This window comes from Castanea sativa, chromosome 6 (genome assembly GCF_040712315.1).
Source record: "Castanea sativa cultivar Marrone di Chiusa Pesio chromosome 6, ASM4071231v1".
Classification (NCBI taxonomy): domain Eukaryota; kingdom Viridiplantae; phylum Streptophyta; class Magnoliopsida; order Fagales; family Fagaceae; genus Castanea; species Castanea sativa.
The window spans coordinates 39,849,402-39,876,047 of record NC_134018.1 but is presented as its reverse complement, the minus strand read 5'-3'; the positions used below and the strand labels follow the sequence as shown (position 1 = coordinate 39,876,047).

At 36.5% G+C, this 26,646-nt stretch overlaps 3 protein-coding genes across 3 annotated transcripts; 1 reads left to right on the top strand and 2 right to left on the bottom strand.

The window, feature by feature from the left end:
- Positions 1–3,057: 3,057 nt before the first annotated feature.
- LOC142639940 (uncharacterized) lies at positions 3,058–4,900 on the bottom strand. The gene is made up of 2 exons (XM_075814065.1): positions 4,350–4,900; positions 3,058–3,688 (listed from the first exon to the last, which is right to left on the bottom strand). Exons 1-2 carry the CDS (start codon positions 4,898–4,900, stop codon positions 3,058–3,060), a joined length of 1,182 nt encoding a protein of 393 aa, XP_075670180.1.
- Positions 4,901–15,584: 10,684 nt separating this feature from the next.
- On the top strand, positions 15,585–15,965 carry LOC142639939 (protein AGENET DOMAIN (AGD)-CONTAINING P1-like). Its single transcript, XM_075814064.1, has one exon. It carries the CDS (start codon positions 15,585–15,587, stop codon positions 15,963–15,965), a length of 381 nt encoding a protein of 126 aa, XP_075670179.1.
- Positions 15,966–18,203: 2,238 nt separating this feature from the next.
- LOC142639938 (uncharacterized) lies at positions 18,204–21,276 on the bottom strand. The gene is made up of 3 exons (XM_075814063.1): positions 20,618–21,276; positions 19,588–20,538; positions 18,204–18,945 (listed from the first exon to the last, which is right to left on the bottom strand). The coding sequence occupies exons 1-3, from the start codon at positions 21,274–21,276 to the stop codon at positions 18,204–18,206; spliced, it is 2,352 nt and encodes a 783-aa protein (XP_075670178.1).
- Between the last annotated feature and the right edge of the window lie 5,370 nt (positions 21,277–26,646).

Genomic DNA, 26,646 nt, shown 5'->3' with positions numbered 1-26,646 from the left:
GCTATGTTGTATCATTCTTCTCTTATCCATATATTTATTTATTAAATGTATTGTTTACTTCTGGACTTTTAACACAACCAGGCGATGGTAAATTTGTTGTTACTTTTGGCTTTCAAATATCTCGACTCTATGCATTCGGTTTGAAATTTTATGGGGTGTGAATTGATGGAAATTCAAGTTCATATTTCTAGTAAAGGGGAAAATATATAAATTACATTATTCAACTACTAGCTGAAAGAGTAGGGGTATTTAAAAATAATTCGAGAGTGATTGTGATTCATAAATTTTGAAAAAATGAAGATATTTAGATTTTTTTTTTTTTTCTTTTCTGATTTTGATTCCTTTTTTATGAAAAATTCAAGATGTATTGGAGAAATTTGGAAATGTATATAAAAAGATATTGCGACGAGCTTTGGTTGTTCTTTCGGTAAGATCTAAATAGCCTTTTCTTTTTTTGAGAAGAATAAATAGCCTAATTTACATTAACATCTGCCAAATGGTTTAATCATCTGTCAAATGGAAGCATTGTAAAAGAGTGTGAATTTATCATCACCAATGGGATTAGAAAAAAAACCCTCGGCTTTGAATTCCTTGATATCATGAACTCAAAAGTAATACATTAATAATATTCACATTAGCTTATGTAAAAATTATTGTCAATTATAGAATAAAAAATTATTGTCTATTATTATAGAATAAGAGCTTAATTTTTATATTTTAACTAACAACTTTTCAAAACATCCAATTATCTATTCTAACCATTGCATATCTTTGGCGTAATGGTCAGTCACTTCACAAGTATTAGCACTTGTGGGGTGTAGAAAGTAAAGGTCTTGGTTCAAGTCTCCAAGAGAAAACATCACATACATACACTTGGTGTAACTCTAAGCAATATAATATCACTCAATATTTATTAATTAGATGTGAATTTTGATAAATCTACCGCTGGATTACACTATCTTCACATATTCTTCATGCTAACAAAATTTAAATATGATCAATGATCAATAGCCATGTCATCAATCAATTGTTTATATTCAAGTTTTTGTAATTTAAAATAATGCATAAAATATGAGTTTATGGATCGAACAATAAATTACATCTGATTGGCATAAAAATTGGCATTGATGTTAAGAATATATAGAACATATAATTTAATGACTGAATTTTCAAAATATGAAATAAAATAAACACACTTTACTTTTTAAAAAAATCTTCTTGATTTTCTTAATTTTTTTTATCGCTCTTCACACATAATAATCAACATCCTTTGGGTAAAGTAAAAAAAAAAAAAAAAAAAAAAAAAATATTTTGCATAATGAATAAATGAGCTGATGTGAGAATTTTTTTTTAGTTCATTAGTCAAATTTAGGAGCTTATGCTATTTTATCTGAATTGATGTGAATGCTAAAGCATTTCAAAACCTTATGAAGTTTTTAATAATAAAAAAAGAATGAAAATTACTTAAAAGGGAAAAATTGATAGCTAAGGAAACCAAAAGAACAAACCAAATTTAGGGTTGATGCGTTCTCCAATTATGGATATGCTGGGAGTGTGATGAGATCTATGCATTTGTGGGGGTGTTTAATTTTTTTTTTCTTTTTTGGGTGCTATAATTGGAAAATGCATCAACCCCAAATTTGGATGAAATGTAAGTTTTCTCATTTACAAAAATAAAATAGAAAAGCATTTGAGTACATGCTACACATAAATCAACTAAATTTCAAATTTCTACATTGATCCATCAACTTAATAATAGATTCCATGGATCTTTTCACATGCAATTTTTAAATATGTTTATAATTTCAATTTCATTATGCATTTTCACTTGATGTAAATTTTTAAGATTTATTTTGATGGTTGGCTTTGTTTTTTTCTATGGAAAATCTTGTGTAAAGATAGTTTTTTGTATTTTTTAGAATTTGGTAGTATAAAAAAAATGAGTTAAAAGAAAATCATCTCTAATCAACAAAAAAAGTATGACTTATTTTTAGAAAAAAAAAATCCATTAATTTTTTTTGGAAATAATTATATCTTATAGCAAACTAAATAAGGAAAGTTGTGAGATTTTTTTTCTCAACTCATTTAAGGTTAATACTAAATATAGGAAGATGAGGTAGTTTTGTGGAAAATACTTTTTGAAAATGACTAATTTTCTAGAAAACATGATCGCTGAAACAAACAGCGCATTAAACAAAGTTAATTTATACTAGCCTCCTAGAGGCTCTTTCTTATTTAGGTCTATCTTAAAATTTTTAATTCATCTAAATTTGAGATGTTTGTAATTTTCCAGAAGTCTTATGTATTTGCCAACTACTAATATAGTTAGGAGTGATATGATTAAGGTAGCACACAGAAATGAGCACATTCAAACATGAACATTGAAATAATATTAACAGGTGTATATATGCCACAAATGAACATCAAAATAATATTTAATTTATTTGTTCGTGTTTGGATGTGTTTGTGGGTGTCATCACACCCACAAACACCTAAATCTTGTTACACCCCTAGTTTTTTTAATAATTGAGAGACGCCTCAATCTTGAATCAACAAATCTGTTGGCCAATTGCGTAAAAAAGGGGGGGGGGGTCTCATTAGTATTTTTATTATTTATTCAAACTGACTCTACTTTTCTAAAAAGGTTTCATTAGCACGCAAACCGACTCTATTTTTCTTCTTAATTTTTTTGGGTTAAAAGGTTGGATATATTAACAAAGAGCAACAACAATTACAAACTGACCATAAAGGCCAAAGTATTGGCAACACGCCTATAATAATACAACCCATTTTTATCTGAGTCAATCAAAACCTTTAGATCAGCAGGGGGGGGGGGGGGAATAAAAAACAACAAAATTTTCCGTCATGGAACAACCCCTTTAGCCCAAAAAAATCAGTGCATTGATTCGCCTCTCTAAACACATGCCCCACCTAGACCTGCACTAGTCTGGCTATGAGGGACCTGCAATCATTCAACAAAGGAGAGTAAATTCGGTTAGGACATTCGGCACCATTGAGCATCTCCACAATCACCTTAGCATCGAGTTCCACCTTTAGCTAATTAATGCCCAATTGAATGGCCAAGATCAGACCATCCCGCAATGCCCACCATTTAGCCAACACACTAGTGGTATATCCAATTGCTCTCGAGTACCCCTTAACCCAAACTCCACAACAGCCTTTGATTACTCCTCCACCACCTGCCTTGCTTGGATTTCCAATAGAAGCACCATTAGTATTTAATTTATGCCCTCCAACTGATGGCTTATTCCATCTGACTGGGATGGAAATTTTGGAGGAGACTTGGTTGATCTTGCTCACATAGAAATGAAATTCCCTAGCTTGACCAAGCCAGAATTTATCTAGCTTAGAATTTGGAACACTATTTTCAAGCACCACATTATTCATGTATTTCCACAAACACCACACCGCATTTAGAAACACCATGCACCAAGGAATATGCGTGTTGTGCGTAGCAGTTCTCAAACTATTTATTCTAAGCCAATTTACAAAATTATCATTAAAGGAGTTTATGTGAGGAAGAGGTACTCCCAACTTACACCACAAATCACGCGCAACCTCGCAATCCCGAATCAAGTGTACAATAGTTTCCTCATGCAATTTACACATAGGACAAGCCTTATCACAGTTAATACCCCTATCCGCTAGCACACTCTTCACAGGTATGCTACCATGTACACATAGCCAGAGAAAACTTATTATCTTTGGTAAAGTGTCCAGTTTCCAAATCCATTGCTCTTGAAAATGGTTTTCTATTGTTTCAGGCTAGTTGGCTTAATTGGTAGGCTGAATTAGTGGAGAACTCACCATCTTTGGAATAATTCTTCCAAAGAATTGAAGTGGGATAGCTTTAACTTTATTCTTGATTGAGTCTGGTAGTTCAAGCGAAAGGAGTTCCCATCTCTATTCATGGTCACGGCACGAGGCAGCCACTATTAGCTCAAAATCCTTTTGCCTTAAAGGTCCCTCAATCATGCCTCGAAGAGACTCGCCATTGATCCAATTGTCCAACAAAACTCTAACCCCGTGGCCATTTCCAATTCCCCAACAAATTCCTTTCTTGAAGATAGGAAAACCTAGGTTGATGGCTTTCCAATTAGGAGAAGAAAGGAGTTTTTCCGGATCCCTCGACCTTGTTCTCGAAGAGGAACAATACTTTTTAAGTAATATCTTAGTCCACAAAGCATCTTGTTCATGGTACATCCTCCAATTTAATTTAGAGAGTAGCGCTATATTTTTCGCCCTAGCCGCTTGTATTCCTAAGCCCCCTTCTTCCTTAGACTTTATAATTTTACTCCACCCTACCATGTGCATCCTCTTTTTCTCACTTGTGGAGCCCCATAAAAAGATCCTGGTTAATTTTATCCAATTTTTCACAAACATGGACTGGTAGAGCCACCCCTTGCATCACATAAGTTGGGATGACGGACATCACAGACTTGATTAAAACCACTCTTTTAGCAAAGGATAAATACTTTGCCTTCCACCCAGCTAGTTTGCTCGTGACCTTCTCCACTATGAACATATATGGATTTCTAGGAGCCCCTCTGTGCCTGAATGGAAATCCAAGGTACTTTCCAATATCATGCATTTCCTGAATGCCCAATTTATCACAAACTTCCTCCTTTAAACTATCATTGACATTTGGAGAAAAGTATATATGAGACTTTTCCAAGCTAATTTTTAGGCCTGATTCTGCACAAAATTTCCCAAGCACTTCCAATATCGCTTCACTTGCAGCGGGGTCAACCTTGCCAAACAATATGATATTGTCTGCAAAAAGAAGGTGGGAAAAGCCTAAATTTTCCTTAGAGGCCTTCAAAGGGGTCCAAGCTCCATCTACACACTTTTGCTTAATAAGGTAGCCCAAATACTTCATGCATAATATAAAAATGTACGAGGATAAGGGGTCTTTCTGTCTGATGCCCCTTGATGACTCTGTTGGAACATTTTAATATTAAATAATTAAAATGAATAAATTTTATAACATAAATGTAAAAATGTGGGAGTGAATGTGGAAGATGAGGAGTTAGTGAAAATGTTTAATCCCACATTGAAAATGAGAGAGATTATTTTGTTCTTTTTAATTGTGGTGATTAATGGGCTAACATGAATTGTCTCAAATATTGGGCCAGATACGTGCGCAAGGGGGAGGTGAAGGGTGGAGGTGTCAAATTTAGAAATGAATCAGCACCTTGGATCCTCCTACTTGACAGCCCATTCAGAGTAATTACCATATCCGTTGGTGAGTAAATGGCCCGAATTAATATTCCATTTTTATTATGGAAAATAATGAGCCATTAACCCACTTAATGGACTATCCGTTTGGGCCTTTTCATTATTCAGAAAACTCCTTATCTCACCATTAATTGTGTAACTCCAGCCCATCAGAATAATATCCAACAATTAATCTTGTAACACCCACTATATCAGAATAATGGACCTAATTAATCAAATTAATTTAGGTAGTAATTTCGTGAGGCTCATTGAGCCTATAAATAGACCCATTCAGATACAATCCAAGTGACTGCAATATACACTAAAAAAATAGAGAGATTCTTGGCAAGGAAGGGTGTTCTTTCTGGTGGAGCTTTGGGCTTGAACACTTTGTGCAGAGGTTGTTCTAGCCATACGACACTTGTTGGGCTGTTGTATCCTGGGGGAGACAAGTTAGAGACGGTCTGCACCGGTTACAAAGTTTAGCCAACCAAGGGCTTGAATTTCCTTAAAGAGAGCGAGTGCCGCGCTTGAGTCCAAATAGTGTTGTGTAATCTCTTTCTTTAAACTAATAAAAATTCAGAAGTATTATTAAGTTTCTCTTCGTGTTATTTCCATTATCGTTGTGTTTGCATCAACAATTTTAAGGAGATTCAACACATGGAGTCTACACAAGAGAAACCAAATGAGCTTGTTGGAGATCTCAACAAGCCCTTTCGCTTTAAGGGAGCCCACTTCAAGAGGTGGAAAGGAAAGGTCCTCTTCTACTTGAGCCTTCTCAAAGTTGCCTACATCCTCACTGAAAAGAATCCGTCAAAGGTTCCTACCGATGAGATGAGTGACGAAGAATATATTCTTCATCATGAAAAAATAGATAAGTATACAAAAGATGAATATAATTGTCGCTCCTATCTATTGAATTGTCTTGCCGATCATTTCTATGATTATTATGATACAACTTACAAGTCTGCTAAAAAAATTTGGAAAGCTTTACAAAGCAAGTATGATACCGAGGAGGCAGGTGCAAAGAAGTATGCTGCTAGTAGATTTTTCCGTTACCAAATGGTGGATGGAAAATCGGTGGTGGATCAAGCACAAGACTTCCAAATGATTGTAGCAGAATTGAGATCCGAAGGCATAAAGATCGGAGATAATTTGGTGGTAGCCAGCATAATTGACAAACTACCACAATCTTGGAGGGAGTTCCAAAAGACTTTGCGGCACAAACAAAAGGAGACATCCTTAGAGACCTTGATCACACGCATCCGTGTGGAGGAGGAGGCTAGAGGACAAGATGCACTCATGACACAAGAGAGCAATGGTAATTCCACCACAAAGGTAAACCTTATTTCATCCAATAATAATATGCCCAAAAATTATTTTCCTAGAAATGGTCAATTGAAGCCAAAAAAGAAAGCCTTTAAAAACAATAATAGATCACCTCAAGGAAGGGGAAACCCGAATAAAAATTACAATAAGAATCAAGGACCCCCTTCACAAGATCAATTTAATAGATCCTGTTTTGTCTGTGGCAAGAGTGGGCATATTGCTCGATTTTGCAAATTTCGGAAACGTGAATCTGTCTCGCAGGCTAACGTAACCAAAGAGCCTTTAGTGGCTATGATTACAGACATCAATATGGTGCAATATGTTGAAGGGTGGTGGGCAGATTTTGGTGCTAATAGGCACGTCTACTATGACAAAAATTGGTTCAAATTGTACACTCCTTTTGAAGAAGAAAAAACTGTTATGCTTGGTGACTCTAGCAAAACCAAGGTTCTTGAGAGTGGTGAGGTTGAATTGAAATTCACTTCTGGACGTGTGCTAACATTGAAAGATGTACTTTACACTCCGTCCATGAGGAAGAATTTGATGTCAAGTTTTTTGCTTAACAAGGCTGGCTTCAAGCAAACTATGGAATCTGATAATTATGTAATCACTAAAAAGGGATTATTTGTGGGCAAGGGTTATGCTTGTGATAGAATGTTTAAATTGAATATTGAGAATAATAAAGCATCTACCAGTTCAGTTTATATGCTTTCTTCTATTAATTTTTGGCATGCTCATTTGTGTCATATAAATAGTAGATATGTGGGAATCATGAGTAGTTTAGGATTAATTCCAAGACTGTCAAAAGATTTTGAAAAATGTGAAACTTGTAGTCAAGCTAAGATTACAAAAAGGCCTCATAAAAGTGTTGTAAGGAATACCGAATTGCTTGAGTTAATTCACTCCGATTTATGTGAATTTGAGGGAATTTTAACTCGTGGAGGAAATAGATATATTATCACATTTATTGATGATTTCTCAAAATATACAACTATTTATTTGTTGAAAAATAAAAGTGATGCTTTTGAAAAATTTCAAGATTTTTTAAAGGAAGTTGAAAATCATTTCGGTAGAAAAATAAAAAGAATAAGAAGTGATAGAGGCTGTGAATATGAATCAAGTGCATTCAACTCATTTGTTCAATCTTTGGGAATTATCCATGAAACTACTGCACCATATTCACCTACTTCTAATGGTGTGGCTGAAAGAAAAAATAGAACTTTAATTGAGTTAACAAATGCCATGTTAATTGAATCTGGTGCACCTTTACATTTTTTGGGTGAAGCTATTTTAACTGCATGTCATGTTTTAAATAGGGTGCTACATAAAAAGTCACACACCACACCTTTTGAGATGTGGAAAGGGCATAAGCCAAATTTAGGATATTTGAGAGTATGAGGTTGTCTTGCTTATGTAAGGCTTACTGACCCTAAAATACCTAAATTAGGTATAAGAGCTACTACCTGTACTTTTCTTGGTTATGCATTTAATAGTGTAGCCTATAGATTTTTTGATCTTGAAAACAAAATAATTTTTGAATCTGGTGATGCAATTTTTCATGAAGAAAAATTTCCTTTTAAATTGAAAAATAGTGGGGGTAAAGAAAATATTTTGTCACAACCTAGTTCTTCTACTTCACATTTACAAAATCAAGAAAATTTTGAAATGGAACCTAGAAGGAGTAAAAGAGCTAGAGTTGAAAAGGATTTTGGTCCTGATTATTATGTTTTTAACATTGAGGAAAATTCCCAAAATTTAAAAGAGGCCTTAACATCACCTGATGCAATATTTTGGAAAGAGGCTGTAAATGATGAGATGGAATCTCTAATTTCTAATAAAACTTGGAAATTAGTAGATCTTCAATTGGGTTGTAAGACCATAGGTTGTAAATGGGTCCTTAGAAAAAAGTTGAAACCGGATGGATCAATAGATAAGTTTAAAGCTAGACTTGTTGCAAAAGGCTTTAAACAAAAAGTTGATCTTGATTTCTTTGATACTTTTTCTCCGGTAACAAGAATTACATCTATTAGATTGTTAATTGCTATTGCTGCAATTTTTTATTTGAAAATTCATCAAATGGATGTAAAAACTGCTTTTCTAAATGGGGACCTAGAGGAAGAGATTTATATGGATCAACCCGAAGGCTTTGTAGAGCCTGGACAAGAAAGCAAGGTATGTAAGCTAACTAAATCTCTATATGGCTTAAAACAAGCACCTAAGCAGTGGCATGAAAAGTTTGATTCTTGCATAATTGAGAATGGTTATAAATCAAATGAATGTGATAAATGTATTTATTCTAAATCATGGAATAATTTACATGTTATTATTAGCCTTTATGTGGATGATATGTTGATTTTTGGCTCAAATATGCATGTTATAAATGAGACAAAAAATATGCTTAAAAGCCATTTCGATATGAAAGATCTTGGTGAGGCTAATTTTATTTTGGGCATGAAAATTACAAAAGCATGTGATGGAATATATCTTGATCAATCACATTATGTTGATAAAATATTGAGAAAATATAATTTTCATGATCACAAAAGTGTAGCTACTCCTTTTGATTCTAGTGTTCATTTATTTCCTGTGAATAATGATGATGAGATTTTTAATCAAAAGGATTAAGCTAGCATCATTGGTAGTTTGCGTTATGCTACTGATTGTACTAGACCTGACATTGCATATGCAGTAGGAGTGCTAAGCAGGTTTACTAGCAAGCCTAGTAAAGATCATTGGCTAGCTATTGAGCAAGTCATGAGATATTTAATTGGTACCAAAAACTATGGCTTGTTTTATAAAAAATACCCTGCTGTGATTGAAGGTTTTAGTGATGCCGATTGGAATACTTTGTCAGGTGATTCTCTCTCTACCACTGGTTATATTTTTACCTTAGGTAGTGGTGCCATTTGTTGGAAATCTAAAAAGCAAACAATAATTACTAATTCAACAATGGAAGCTGAATTAATAGCATTAGCTTCAGCTAGTGAAGAGGCAAATTCGCTTAGAGATTTGTTATATGAAATTCCACTTTGGGAAAAGCCAATTCCACCTATATTAATTCATTGTGATAGCAATGCTGCAATTGGTAGAGTTAAAAACCGTTATTACAATGGTAAATCCAGACCTATAAGAAGAAAGCACAGTACTGTGCGATCTTATTTGAGTAGTGGCATCATAACTGTGGATTATATTAAATCTAATGATAATCTTGCAGATCCATTTACCAAGGCCTTGGCAAAAGAGAGAGTCTGGAATACATCGAGGGGGATGGGACTAAAGTCCATAAAATCATGAGCCATGTATGAGAATACCCAACCCAAAGACTAGAGATCCTGAGAATTGGGTTCAATGGGAAAAACGAATCATACGATGGTCGTAAGAAATGCACAATTTTTTTTAATTATTTATTTTGTAAATAATTTTTTAATTGTTCATCCCTATGATGTAAGTGCATTTATCCTGTAATGTGGAGAGATTGAGTAAGAAACTCTTAATGAAATTTGTAGCTCGTATGAGTGGGGTGTCAGAATTACAATAGCACCCTTGACAAAATTTCACCTATGTGAGTGTGGGGGTGGGGCCGCTCCCTATGAGATTTGAACTTAATCTCAAATACACTCATGAAACCGGGATCAGCACCTGGGTTATTATGTGGGGGTGGGGCCGTAAAGTGTTAGCTATAAAAGCTCATGTCAACACCTGGGTTGTTATGTGTAAGCAGTGACGCTTAATTTCCCTAAAGCAGTCCTAGTTCAAGTCGGAGACCACTACGACTCTAGAGTTAAGATTGCTGTTTTACTAAGTGAAGGTTTAATGCAGAGCACACCTTCATGATGCATAGTGACCCATCTTTGCATGGTAATCTCTCTTTAACTAAAAATTTAATATTAAAATGAGTGGGGGATTGTTGGAACATTTTAATATTAAATAATAAAATGAATAAATTTTATAACATAAATGTAAAGATATGGGAGTGAATGTGGAAGATGAGGAGTTAGTGAAAATGTTTAATCCCACATTGAAAAGGAGAGAGATTATTTTGTTCTTTTTAATTGTGGTGATTAATGGGCTAACATAAATTGTCTCAAATATTGGGCTAGATACGTGCGCAAGGGGGAGGTGAAGGGTGGAGGTGTCAAATTTGGAAATGAACCAGCAACTTGGATCCTCCTACTTGACAGCCCATTCAGAGTAATTACCATATCCGTTGGTGAGTAAATGGCCCGAATTAATATTCCATTTTTATTATGGAAAATAATGAGCCATTAACCCACTTAATGGACTATCCGTTTGGGCCTTTTCATTATTCAGAAAACTCCTTATCTCACCATTAACTGTGTAACTCCAGCCCATCAGAATAATATCCAACAATTAATCTTGTAACACCCACTATATCAGAATAATGGACCTAATTAATCAGATTAATTTAGGTAGTAATTTCGTGAGGCCCATTGAGCCTATAAATAGACCCATTCAAACACAATCCAAGTGACTGCAATATACACTAAAAAAATAGAGAGATTCTTGGCAAGGAAGGGTGTTCTTTCTGGTGGAGCTTTGGGCTTGAACACTTTGTGCAGAGGTTGTTCTAGCCATACGACACTTGTTGGGCTGTTGTATCCTGGGGGAGACAAGTTAGAGACGGTCTGCACCGATTACAAAGTTTAGCCAACCAAGAGCTTGAATTTCCTTAAAGAGAGCGAGTGCCGCGCCTTAGTCCAAATAGTGTTGTGTAATCTCTTTCTTTAAACTAATAAAAATTCAGAAGTATTATTCAGTTTCTCTTTGTGTTATTTCCATTATCATTGTGTTTGCACCAACAGACTCAAAGGACTGTAGGACACCCCCATTTACCAAAGTGGATGTGCTTGTGGTCGCAATACAACTCATTATAATCTTAGTGAGTTTTGGGGGGAGATGAAAGGCTTGTAAAACTCTATGTGCAAAGCTCCATTCTAGCCTATCATAGGCTTTTTCTAAATCTAGCTTAATATCCATGAAGCCTACTCTCTTCCCCTTTTTTTTTTTCCAAGGTATGGAAGAGTTCTTGGCTGATGAGAACATTATCAGTTGCTCTCCAGCTAGGCACAAATGCAGTTTGCACAGAGATCAAGTTTCTGAGATGAGGTCTGATTCGGGCCACTATGATCTTCGAAGTTACTTTATAAATAGAGTTTCATAAGCTTATGGGCCTAAAGTTGCTTAATGATTCAGGATTTTGGCATTTTGGAATCAAGGATATTAGTGTCTCATTTAGATAACTCGGCACAACACCATGTGCAAAAATTTCCTTAATCTCCTCACAAACAGAATTTTTTACCTCCATCCAAAAATGTTGGTAAAATCCCATATGTAGACCATCAGGTCCTAGGGCTTTGAACAGCTTGATTGCCCAAAGACATGCTCTAATTTCCTCCATAGTAACATCACAATCAATCCTAGCTCTATCCTCTTCTGTTAAGTAGCAACAGGAGAAATTAGAAACATCTGAGGATCTAGTAGACCACCTCAACTCCGTGGTGTACAAGTTTTTAAAACCACTCCTTTTATATTCCTTTATCTCATTTCCCTCAATTAACCAATTCCCTACTGCATCCTTGATACACCTTATTTTGTTTCTATGTCGCCTCACCACAGTGGAGACCTGAAAAAAGGACATGTTGCGGTCTCCAAAAGTGGCTGCATTAAGTCTGGACTTGAGAGCCCAATATTCTTCCTCTTGCATAAGAATAAGGGAATATTTTGACAAAAGATGATTTTCCAAATTTAAGAAAAAATCATTAAGGTTCTCTGTAATGGCTTTCTGTGTGCCATTCAGTCTAGCTAGCATCCTTATCTTCTTTGCAAAAAGATTGCCAAAAACTTCCACATTCCATTTTTTGACTCTATCTACAATATCCGACATAGCTGTTTGTAATGCTCTATCCTCAGACCAAGCTTGCTGCACTACTCTATGAAAATTCGGGTGGAGTAGCCACATCGTTTGGAAGTGAAACGGTTTATTAAAATGATTGGTACTAAGTTTACATAATTCTACAAGCACCGGGCAGTGGTTTGAAAAAGTTCTAGGCAAGTGAGTTACTATAGCTTCTAAATAAAGGAGTCTCCACCCCGGGTTCGCAAAACACCTATCAATTCTTTCCAAAATAAGGCTTGTGATGGGTCTACGATTCGTTCAAGTGTATTTAGGGCCCACAAAGCCCAAATCTAGCATATTACATTCATCTAAATAATCTTTAAACTCAAGAGCTCTATTCACTTGGTTTCCCCTAAACTTATCTTCCCAACACAGAACTTCATTAAAGTCCCCCAACATAAGCCAAGGTAGATTATGGAGATGGGCCACAATTTTTAGATTAATCCACAAAATTTGTCTTTCAGATAACCTAGGACTAGCATAAATTGCAGAAATAAGCCAAGTTAGGTTAGAAATGTGCACCTTAATAGAAAACATGAATCTCCTGTTCAGTGGTTGATAAAGGAGAAACTTCAACATCCTCCATTTTCCATAGCATCCACAGTCCCCTAGTGTAACCGATGGTATTCGTAGTAATGTACCCATCAAAAGGCAATCCTTCGATAATTTTAGTTGCTCTGTCTCCAGCAACCCTTGTTTCGATAACAACCACAATTGAAGGCGATGATTAATAGTCATTTCAAATATTCTTCTTTTGAAATTAGCATTTAAGGCTCCTTTACAATTTCATAATAAGATATTCATTTTGACGAATTGGCATAAAGGAACCTCAATCTCAGGTGGGTTAGCATTCATTGTCGCTGACTCCACCACACTCCATCCCATCCTCCTCAAAAGGCTTTTGGAGGTTGTCCATTCTGGCTCTGCACTAGAGCCATGATTTGGATCAATTTCAATGTTGGGTGATTCCCCATGTGAGTCATAGAAATTCCCCGAAAATCCACTAGTTTCCTTTCCTGTATTATCCATCTGGATTCGTCCCAATGGGGCACAACTAATGGCCGTTGTTGCCTGCTCAACTCCTCTGCTGCTTCCCAGGAAATCGCCAGAATGTCTGTGAGGAATTTCCACCACGGGTTGGGCGTGAGATTCCACGCATTGTGGTCCAAAGGCAGGTCCCCAGTTCTGATGCTCGTTGAAGTTATGGGAAATAGATGTTTCCATGCTTGCCCCAATTCTTCCTCGAGCCATCTCGGAGTTTCTGTTGATGCTGCTCAAATTTGGGCTATGACCTCGTCTGGAATCACCACTGCTCTCCTCCTATACCATATGGCCCAGTCGGTTCTTGGCAATGGGGTTAAAACATTCCAAAATCCTTCCATTCTCAACCTGTTCACCACCTTCTTAACCTTCTGATGACTGTGAAAGATCACATTTGCTCCCAAAACTGGGCATTTTTTATTCCTAGAGCCCTTCAAATTTCTTGTGCTTTTAACCCTAGACTGTTGCTTCCTTTTATTTTAATCTTGTGCAAATTTTTTATTTTATTTCCATCACTCTGTTGTGTCTCCTGTTGAGAGCCACTGCCCGAAGCTTCTTTCCAATCTTCCACCATACAATCAGTTCCCATCTTTAGGTCCTTTTGCGGATTTTGAGCTACAGCAATATGTGTGGTCTCAGCGATTGAGTCTGCCGAATCACTATGATGTGATTTATCAAGATCTTTACATGTTTCCTCTAGATAGTGCTCTTGAGAAAAGTCCAAATTACCCTTAGTTCTGATATGACTTGTTTGGTTTGATTTAGTTTGCCCATTAGTTCGTCCCATCCTACTCACATTTTTTTTCCTCGTGACGACCATCCACAAGCCGTAGTTTGCATCGAACTGAACCTCTTCTCTAGTTTTGTTGGTCCTTGGCACTGCTTGTTCCTCGTTCCCTGTGGTTGCTTGCTTCACCTAATAACATCAACTTTCCTTCTTATGGCCGAGCCGTCCACAACTGAAATAAAGTGATGAAACACCTTCATACAATACCCGTTGCATCAATCTACCTATTCGAATAGATGTGATAAGAGGTTTGTCCAGATTAATCTGAACACACAACCTCGCATATCCATCTCTAGTTTCTAAAGCTGTAAAGGAGTCTATGCGAAGCACAGGCCCAATCATACTCCCTATCTTCTTTAGAACTGAAGCATTATAAAATTCTATTGGTAGCTCAGGGGGTCTAACCCACACTGCAACAGAAGATAGCTTGGCTTCAGAGGCTTTGAAGTACGGTTCCCATGGCATGATGGCGAGGTAATGCCCCCCAATGAACCACGGGCCTCCTCGGAGCACATAGTCATAATCCTCACAATTACTGAATCTGATTAGAAAAAAATCTCGCCCCAAATTTACACAATCTATCTTCGCCTTCGATTTCCATAACGTAATGATTTTGAAAGTGAGGTAGTTAAAACCAACTGATCTACCATACACTTTCACTATCAATGCCTTGGACCATGGCGCCCTAATGCAATCCTTAGTTTCTCTAGAGAGTTTCACTTCAGCCATACCTTCCAACAGGGGCTCCAATTCAGTGTCTGACTCATATTCTTCCTCACAATTTTTATCAAATCTGAAGGCATGTTCATAAGCTCCAAGAATGTCTCCCACAAGGCTATCCTTATAGCTCACAAATTTCCTTGGCTGTGAGAAGCTTCTAGCTCCATTACTTCCTTTAAATTTCTTAACACTTCATTACTGCGTTGGGTTGGCGAAGAGAGTTCAACTTTAATGGCTAGGTCGCCGTTGTCAACTCCCCTGTCATTATAAAGAAATACCCTTCCAATTTTGATTTATTTTTCTTTTTAAATTTAAGAATAAATATAAACCCCCACCAGTCCTTTTTTTTTTTATTTTTTTTTTATTATAAATAAACCCTACCAGTCCTACATTAGTAAAAGTAAAGCCCTACATTAATCGGACTATCTATAAATAAACGTCACCATAGTTCTGTCCTACTCCTATAGTCCTATCCCAACATCATCTTTACCATTCTGAATTTCTTCTCTCTCTCTCTCTCTGTTTCAGGAGGTGATTACGTGTGCTACAAGAATGACGTCGATCTTGAGGAGGGGTGATGAAGTTGAAGTTTGCAGCAAGCAAGTTGGTTTTGTGGGTTCTTACTACGCAGCCACTGTGATTACCAACATAGGCAACCACTCCTATGCCGTGCGCTACAAGAACCTGGTCTCTGAAGAAGACCAATCTCAGCCACTCACTGAGATTGTCGCCGCCGACGAGCTCAGGCCCATGCCACCTAAGGTTTCGGCTACTGGGTTTTCTCTTTATGATGCAGTTGATGCTTATGATAATGATGGCTGGTGGGTCGGTACGATTTCTGGGAAGCGAGGCTCCGATCACTACTATGTCTTCTTTAACACTTATGGGGTTGAGATTTTATATCCACTCTCTCGCTTGAGGCCTCATCTTTAAACTAATGGCAAGTGGGTTTCAAAAAAAAGGTCTAATACTACTAATGGTGCCATTCTTTTGGTCTTTCATCTGATGAGTGCTAGCTGCTGGGTTTTAAATTAGGAGAGTTTCTTTAATTAGGTGAATTTGTATAAACTTGGAGAAGATCTTGCTATATTTTTTGGTCTTCTTTAATGTAAATGCTTTTCTAGTCTGGCTCTCTTCAATCTTCTCATGAAAATATGTAAATCTTTTGCTTTTGAATCTTCAATCTTCTAGTCTGGTTCTCTCTCTTTTTACTCGGTTTTTGCTTAAATCTTGTACTATTGATGCACTTTACGTGATATGTCTTTCTGAATATGAACGAAATACCAGAGTTCATTAATCTGGTATCTTGATCAAATCACGAGCCTTTTTGTGGTGGGGCGAGTAGCTTTCATCCCAAGAAATTAATCCAAAGGCAACAAGACCAAAATATTACAAATTTTCTTTGAGTTGGGTGTTGTGTTAAATAGGCTTAATTACGCTTACCCAACTTTGGTATTCATCCATCTCAATGATTTTTTGTTTTAGATACACAGAATAGCAGGTATGACTTTTTGAAATCTATCATTATCAAGAAGGTCAAGATTTAAACAAAATTTCCGCTGAACATAGTATTATAAAATCTTGGGATCTGATCAACATACAAGATTTAATTGTATATGGAGAAAATTTTACACTAAAAATTCTGCTGTTATCAGCAAAGCATTTAAAAATTGAAAGTGGAAATAATCATGAGTTAATGGTTTTGATGTTTCCCATGGGCGGCGCTAGCTATGTTCCAGGGGTTCAAAACCCCTCGATTGGCAAGAAAGAATATATAAAATATAAAATATTTGTTTTGTTTTGACCCTCTAAAATAAAACTTGTAACACTTGGACCCTAATTTTTTTTTAATCACAACTAAAATAACCTTAAATATAATCCTCTTATTAATATTTTGGCATTTTTAAGCCAAAAAAAAAAGTTCAACAACAAGCTAATTTAATCTAAAACCTTGAAAATAAAAATTAGTTACTGAATTTGAAGTACTTTTAATTTGTTATTTGTTAAGTAGGAATTAGGGGCGTGAGACAGGCCAAGAGTGATTGAATGAAGACAAAAGCAAATGTTAACACAACAAAAATTTTCTTAACACCTATTTGGGAACAGTTTATCTAACTTTTTGCTTAAAGTACAAAATAAGAGGAAATCATATGAGACCCGCAAATAATAAGGAAAAAAATGAAGTAATAAGTTGGCATATAATCAAGACCCAAACACACTTAATATAGTTACAAAGAACAATAGTTGTCAAAGTTAAGTTGAATTGTTAAATACAAGAATTGTAAAGAGTTAAAACAAACTAATAGATAGAAGTATTCTAAGCAATGATAATTAAAGTTCACTTAGCAATAATAATTAATAATTTTATTGTATTTGAAAACTATGGATGATTTCCAAGATTTTATCTTAGCACTAATAATTACTATGTTCATTGTATTATGAAACTATATGTCAAATAAACTAATAGTTTATATTTTATTTTCTTGCTAGTACTATGAACAAATTTGTAATAAAGAAATATCGTAAACCACAAAATTCATTTTCTATCTAAGATTTATTTTCTTATTGACCTCTCTACAAAAAAAATCCTAAAGCCACCACTGATATTCTCCCATATATTCAACTAAAATGTCACTTTATTAAATGATAATACAAAATGTAAAAAAAGTAAAGTGGACTGAGCGTATAGATGCTATGATCTAGGTAGGTTATGGTCTGAAAATACACCAAATTTACAAAACTACCAAGTTAAATCCAAAGCCATAAACCGAACGAGGATGAGTTTCAGGAGTATTTTGGCTAAAAATTGCAAAAAACGGAGTTTATTAGTGTTATAGGTACTATTCAAAGTTATTTAGCAAAATGAGGAGAGAGACTGAATTTTGGCAACACCCGGTGTTGCCGAAATTGCAAGAAAAAGTAGAATGTGTTAGGGGAGAGAGAAAAATTGAATTCTTGTCCTGCCCATGCTTGCCTGAGAAGTGCCCAAAATGCTGAATTGGAAAACCAATTGTGGCATAGACAAAGGGGGATTGGTGTGAGGAGAGACAAGGGAGAATTCATAGAACCTTTGATGTATGTTTTGAATGGAAGTGGTCACGTCCCATAATGCATTGTGCTGAAGCACATTGTTCCTTGATTTCCAGATTTCTTCAATTGTTAATGCCATAATCAGAGAGGTCTACCATTGTTGTTGATCAACTTCGAAACCACTAGGAGGATCCAACACAAGTTTAACAATGTCTTCGGTTGAGATATCACTAGCCACTCAGTTCTGAGGCCCCAACAAGCTAAAAACCAGATACCTTTGGATGCAGGGCATCTGAAGAATACATGACACAGATTTTCGATCTCCTGTTTGCAGAAAACACAATTTGGGTCCTCGATATGCATTCTGGTCATGAAGTTTTCTCTAGTGGGCAGGGCGTTAACTCCGATTCTCCAAAGCAGCATTTTGACCCTTTCTGGGGCATTCAGCTTCCACAATTTTATCCAGTTAATGCCATTGTCAGGGGGAGCTGGACTGGATTCATTAGTAGCTAAGTATGCCGATTTTACAGAAAAGCGGCCTTTGGAATTGGGGATCCAAATGAGTTCATCAGGTTTAGGCCTTGAAGGGAGAGGCAATGATAGGATGGCTTGTGTTGATTGGCTGTCAAATAGCTCCCTGACTAACCATGATTTCCAACTATGGAGTTCAGAATCAATCAGATGACTTACCTGTGAATCATCTTCATTTCTGGGAGTAGGGATGAAACTTTGTATCCAAGGGACCCAAGGGTCTTTCCAGACATTTATGGATGACCCATCCTCAATGGAATAGCATGCTCCTTTTACAATGACCTTTTTTGCTTGCTCTATAGCTCTCCATATAGGTGAAGCACGCTTGGGGGGGTTTGAGTAAAGCCAATTGCTGTTGACTTTATATTTGGCTCATAAGATACTCATACAGAGGCTATCCCTTTTAGCTGCAATCATCCAGGGTAGTTTGGCCAACAGTGCGTTATTGATGTCTTTAGCTTTTTTGAAGCCAAAACCTCCTTGTTTTCTCGAGAGACAAAGCTTATCCCATGATCTCCATGCAAGAAATTTTCCATCTTGATTTTTAGGTTTCCACCAGAATCTTCTGGTAAAGGAGTCAAGGTTGTTGCAGATTTTGTTGGGAATGCTAAATGTGGACATGGTATAGTTTGGTAAGGTTTGAGCCACTGAGTTTATTAGTGTTTTCCTGCCAGCCCATGACAAACACTTGCTTCTCCAGCCTGAAAGTTTAGCTTCCAACTTAGTTTGGAGGTAGGCAAAGTCCTTAGATGGGGCTCTAGACAAAAGGAGTGGCGCTCCTAAGTATTTAGCATCATTCTTGAGCGACTTGATGTGGAGGATTTTTTTTATGGACCTTTGATTGGCTCTTTGTGTATGCTTGGAGAACAAAATTCCAGACTTATATTTATTGATGAGCTGACCAGACCAAAGAGAGTATTTCTCAAGAATTAGGGAAATATTTCTTGCATCTTTTTTGGTGGCTTTCGAGAACAGGATGATGTCATCGGCATACATCACATGAGTAACTATTGGTCCGCTTCTACTCGTCTTGGTGCTATTAATATTCTTCTGTCTCAATTCCTGATCTAGGAGTCTTGAGAGAACTTCTTGCCCCAAAATGAAGAGATAGGGGGAGAGTGGATCTCCTTGTCTAAGGCCCCTACTTGGTTTAAAACTCTCGGATTTGCCACCATTTACTAGGATTTCGAAATTGACCGAGGAGATGCAGTATTGGATCCAGTTGGAGAAGACCTCACTGAACCCTAGGTGGGGGAGAACCACGTGTATAAACTCCCAACTGACCCTGTCATAAGCCTTTTGGAGATCAAGCTTGATTGCCATTAACCCCGGTTTAGTTTTGCTGCTCTTGAAACTGTGAAGAATCTCCTGGACTATGACTTGATTTTCTGCAATCCACCTGTTAGGAATGAAAGCAGATTGTGCAGGGGAGATGATTTTATCGAGATATGGTCTGAGCTTTGCAACAAGGAGCTTAGAGATGATTTTGTACACTACATTGCAGAGGCTTATGGGCCTGAAATGATGAGAAGTAGAAGGATTAGTGATCTTAGGAATGAGCACAATGAGAGAGCAGTTTACCTCCCTGGGCATAGACCCAATGGTGAAAAATGACATGACTGCCTTGATGACATCATCTCCTATGGTGGGCCAAAGTTGCTTATAAAAGATAATAGGGTAGCCATCAGGTGCAGGAGCTTTAAGGTCAGACATACTGAACAGGGTAGCTTTGATTTCATCTGGAGTAGGGATCCTGCACAGCTTAGAATTTTCATCTTCAGTGATGCACGGTAGCACAAGATGTTCGAGATGGGGAGGGAAGTTAATTTCCTCTCGCTTGAATAACTCCTTGTAACTATCCAGGAATAATTTTCTGATGGCGTTTGCTTCTGTGATCCAGGCTCCATTATCGTTGCGGATTGCATCAATATTGTTTCTTTTGCGCCTAATTATCGTGGATAAATGGAAGAACCTGGTTTTTTTTATCTCCGAGCTTGAGCCAAAGCTCTCTGGATTTTTGGTGCCAAAGAGTTTCGCTCCTTAAAAGCCATTCTGAGAGTTCAGATTGAAGAGCTGCCTCAAGTTCTCCAGTATGTTCAAATGGGGGCTTTTGTTGGACTGCCTTAATAGATTGGAGCCGAGAGTTTATCTTATTTTGACAATTGCCAAAAACCTCTTTGTTCCACTTTCGGAGAGCATCCCTTGTTGAGGCTTGCTTTTTGCATAATTTTATGAACTCTGATCCTCCCATATACTCATTCCACATAGTTTCAATGACTGTGAAACATTGACTATCTCTGAGCCATGCTGCTTCAAATTTGAAAGGGCGATGGGCAAAATTGGTTTGTGGGTTGGTATCAAGGAGTATTGGTGCGTGATCTAAACTGATAGCACCTAAATGGGAGATAGAAGCCTTTGGGTAAGCTAGCCTCCATGATATATTTGCAATGCCTCTGTCTAGCCATCTTTTGATAGAGGCTTTCCCCCATCTTCCTTTGGCCCAGGTATATTTACTTCCTGTGTACCCTTGATTAATAGTGCCAAACTCAAACATCAACTCAAACAAGTAATTGTTAGCTGATGAGTAGCCTTTTTTCCCCCCTGCTATTTCCTCTTCATCTATAACAAAGTTGAAATTGCCTATACACATCCACGGACCACAATGGGACTCAAGAAGTGCCATGAGATTTTCCTAAGCCTTTTTGTTCTTCGAGAAATAGGGAGGGCCATAGAACCCAACCATAAGCCACTCACATACAGAATCAACCACCATGACTGCAATTAAATTTTTATTGAATTCCACTTCCCTTACCGAAAGACTACTCTTCCATAACATACAAAGACCACCAGCTTTTCCACTTGCTTCAACAACTAACAAGTTATCATAATTAATATCACTTTTTACAACTTCCATCCTACTAACGAGAGCTTTTGTTTTACATAAGTTACAGTGTCTCCTAAATTTTGAAAGCACTTTAGCAAAATCTTATTTTGCATAATGAATACATGAGATGATTATTTTGGGTTCATTGGCCAAATTTAGGGCTTATGTTGTTTTATCCGAGCAGTTGTGGATGCTAAAGCATTTAAAAAGTAACAAATTAAAACCTATTATTTCAAAATTTAAACCTAAGGTTCAAAAAAGAAAATTTAAATCTTCACCCATTTAAGTAGAATAACATTATATTTGGGGCTTAATTATTATTATTTTTTAAAAATTTTAGAGCTTAATTTTGTTACTATTAAAATTACAGAGTTTAATTTATTATGTCCCAAACTATAGGTTTTAAAATATAACGATGGATGGTGGGTTGGCACAATGGCACGATTTTGGAAGGCAAGGCTCCAATTATTATTTCTTGCTTAAGGCCTCATCTTGAAACCAATGGCAATTGGGTTTCAAAGAAAAGGCTATGATTCAAATTGGTGCCATTCCTTTTATTGGCCTCTCATCTGTTCAATTGAGTAATTTTGGGTTTTAATTTAGGATAGTTTCTTTAGGTTAATGTATAATTAAGCTTGAGACAATCTTGCTATAATTTTGGGTTATTAATTTGGGAGTATATTTAGGTGAATTTAACTTATGGAGATAATCTTGTTATAGGGGCTTCTTGAATGTATATGCTTTTCTAGTGAGGTACTTTTCAATCTTCTCACTAAAAATATGTAATTCTTTTTCTTCTTAATTAGAAAATATGTAATTCTTTTGCTTTTAAATGTCTATACTCCCGCACACCCTTGGTACAATGGTCACTCCACAAGTATAAGTGCTTGTGGGGTGTGGGGGGGCAAGGGTCGGGGTTCAAATCTCCAAGAGGGAGCTTCACACACATATACACTTAGATTAGGCTAGAGTAGAATTCTATCTTGTATCAAAAAAAAAAAAAAAGTCTATTTTTGCTTAAATCTTGTACTCTTGATGCACTTACATGATATATATTGGTCTTTTTGAAGATGAATGAACTACCAAAACTCATTATTCTGGTATCTTGACTCCTTTTAATTAAGGAAACTTAAAATCGATTTTGATCAAATTACAAACTTTTTTTATTTTTGGAAGTGATAGCTTCCATCCCAAGCAATCCAAAGGCAACAAGACCAAATAATTCAAATATTACGAATTTTCTTAGTTAGGTGTTAAACATGGACCCAAATTTTGCTATGGTTTCTATTTTTTCAATCAAGTTTTAAATATTGTATACTTCAGTGTTGACATGATATAATTATATATTGTCTTTTTGAAGATGAACAAGATGCGTAAATTCAAAAGCTCTCAAAAACCGTCCTCAAGGCTGGGTCAACATCTCCATGGTAGCTGTTTATTGTAGGAAAGACAATGATGAAATCCTATTTGCACACTCCTTTTCTTGGAAAAGTTATATTAAAGTTTTTTTTTTTTTTTGAGATTGAAACTTGTGCGATTTTATTAAGGTAAATCAACTACATCCGAATGTAAAAATGAAACAACATGTGATGGGATATCTTCCATCCATACTTGAAATTTTGGTATGCGTATAGCATGTTTCGCCAAATTATGAGCTACACTATTGCCACTTCTCTTAATGTGAGAATACGACAATCTTACAAAATTATTTACAAACAACTTCACATCCTCTACCAATAAACCCAATGGGGACAGATTATGGTCCTTTGCCTTCAAAGCTTGAATCAGACCAAGCGAGTCCCCTTCGAGTATGGCATTTTAGAGACCTAGGTCGTACTCAAATTGCAATGCCACTGTTAGATTAATCAATGTTTTCCATTAAAGCACTAATCCACCACCCCTTCCCACTCTTGGAACAACCCATCTATGATCAAAACCATTACTTCTTTGAATAAACTCTAGCCTTGCATCGTCTGTAAGCATCTCGGCTAAAAACACCACAACAGGATCTTTTGCTCGAATAATTTCAACGAGCTCCCTCCCTATATGCAAGTTCCCAAACCCATGACAATTCCATACTAAACAACTAATTGCTTCTAGCAGGGTTGAACATCAGCTCTAGCCACTACAAAAGGTGTGTTGTCTTCACTTAAATCCGCCTAATATATTTTGCTGACAAACCAAAGTGGTCTACTTCTGATTCTACTTCTCTCTTTTTCCCATGAAGTTGAGAGCTTTTTGCCGTTTTGTCCTTATGCTGGTTTCTTTCTCTGCGAATCTAGGTAGGTATTACACGGGTGGCTGATTTTTTTTAGCCCTAACTTAAATGCTCTCTTCACTATTGTCTGTTACTTCTTGTGACTGCTTCAATGTTCTTCCTCTACCAGAACCTGAATTCCGATCTGAATCTCCATCATCCGATACACCTAAACTCATCTTCTTCTTTGCGGCGTAGAACCTAGGGACCATAATTGAGCTTTTCCTTGCAGCAACGAACGATGGAGCTCTCAAGTGTGGTCCAAACTCACGTTGCTCTGGTGTAAGTGTGCCCTCACTATCAATCCACAACTCACAATCTCTATCATCGTGGGTAAGTCGCCCACACCAATAGCATAGGTTTGGCAGCCTCTCATACTTGAATGAGATCCACATCTACTTACCTCCTGCCCCTATAGATATCAATCTTCCACGGCACAAAGGCATGGACAGATCAATAGAAGCCTGAATACGAATGAAGTGACCACCATAAAAAATCTTTGGATTAGTCGGCGCGAAAACCTCCCCCAATACACTACCAATTTTCTTTGCCGCCTCAATGGTCATATATTTAATCGGAATTCCATGAATCTGAACCCATAGCTTTGTTTTCTCAAATTTTATATCTTGCAGTAGGGACTCATTCTCATATCGACTCATTACCACCAGGTGTTTGTCAAAACTCCATGGTTCACCGTCTAAAATTCTTTCCACATCGTCCTTTTTCTCAAAGGTGAAAAGAATTTTGTGGTCTCCAAATCTCTGCATCTTGAAACGTCTCTGGCTCTCCAAAGTGGGGTAAAGGTCTTAGCAATAACTTCCATGTTAATGGCTTGCTTAGTTAGAAACTTTGCAGCAATGGAGAATGTCTCAATGTTGTCCCCATCAAGTAAGCAGCAACCCGACCCTTCTCTATCTGAAAGAGTAAGCCAATTCCATGATTTAGCCAGATCATCCATCCTCACACTTACTCAAAACTGTTTCCCAAACCCCCGAAAAAGAACCCAACAAGCCTAGAAATAACAAAGTTATTCCCATGATACTAATGCACCTTCATTGAAGGGACACACTAATTCTACTGTGTAAAAGAAGTTAGAGAGGAAACCCACTTCTAAACACAGATAAACTCGGCTCCTACTGAATTATTGGTTGACACAAGAGGCCATTCTATTTGCATTAACTATATTAAAGTTAATGCAACTCTTTTAGCCTGTTTTTTTAGTTGTTCCTCCACCTGACTTCCTAGTCTATGTTATGTTAAATATAAATGTCTCTTTAAAATCCATCACTAGTTGGGAATTTTGTTACGTTTCGAGGAACTTAAAACTTTTTGGCCCATAACATTTTACTTCTTGGGCAACATTTTGTAAATGGAATGGGTCTAGGCCGTTTCTCTTCCTTCTTGATACAATTGTTTTTAATTACAGAAAAAATTACAGGTTTATTGATTTTTGTGAAATTTATTATGTATCCAATGCTTTATTATTAGTATTTATATTTTTGATTAAAAGTTCAAATATTATTCACACCTTACAATCTACTAACCGACTATCTTATTAAAAAAAAAAAAACTACTAACTGACTATACTTTTTCCTTTTTAAATATTTAAGAATAAACCACAGTTCAACTTTATTTATATATTTATTTTTTTTTAGAGTTCTTTCATTTTTGGGACCGTTTTTAAAAGAGGCAATTTTTAGAGTAACAGTGTGAGGGAGGGAAATATAGTAAGTTAACACACATTTGAAACGAATTAAGAAAATAGCATCTCGAGTTTTAGAAACTCAAGTTTCATTTTAAAACTCGAGTCCCAAACACTCGATTTGTACTTGATGACTTGGACAAAAAATGCCAGGAACGCCACATAGATCTCGAGTCTTAAAGACTCGAGTTCTAACAACATACAGACATCGAAGAGACCTAGCAAAAGAAGAGAGATGAAGCCCAGTAGAAGAACAGAACGAAGATGATGAAGAAGAAAGAAACCCAGGAAGATTGAAACCCAGAATGATCTGAACGAAGATGATGAAGAAGAAAGAAACCCAGGAAGATTGAAACCCAAAACGATGAAGATTGAAACCTAGGAAGATTGAAACCCAAAACGATGAAGATTGAAACCCAGAACGATCTGAACGAAGATGATGAAGAAGAAAGAAACCTAGGAAGATGAAGAAACCCAGAACAATCTGAACGAAGATGATGAAGAAGAAAGAAACCTAGGAAGATGAAGAAACCCAGAACAATCTAAACGAAGATGATGAAGACGAAAGAAACCCAGGAAGATACGATCTGAACGAAGATGCTGAAGAAGGATTTGAATGAAGATGATGAAGATGAAGAACCCCAGGAAGATGAAGAAACCCAGGGAAAATGAAGAAGAACGCTAGGTCTGACTGAGATGACGAAGGATGATCTGAAAGGGAAAATGGTGGAACTCGAGATTCTAAAGCTCGAGTTCTACGGGAAAGCGAAAAATGGTGGAACTCGAGTTTCTAAAACTCAAGTTCTACGTGGAACTTTTTCCACATCAGATTCTACCTCTTGGGTCTCGAGTTTTAAAAACTCGATTTCTAATTAAACTCGAGATGCTAGTTTCCCAGTTTCTTTTGCAACAAGACAACTAACTATATTCTTAGAAAATTAACATTAAATAGAAAAAAAATTCGTTTTTAAAAATTCAAAACAATGCATGGTCAAATGTTTCCTTGTACCAATAGGAATACCGAATACTAAACCGACTTAAGCTCAACAGGAACACCACCGACTTAATATTTGATTAAATCTATAAATATCACCACAGTCCAGTCCATTCCCATTCACATCAATCCTTACTATCCTTAATTTAATTCAAATTCTCTCCACTTCTCTGTTCTCTCTCTGTTTCATGAAGTGATTCTCTGTGTGGTTCAAGA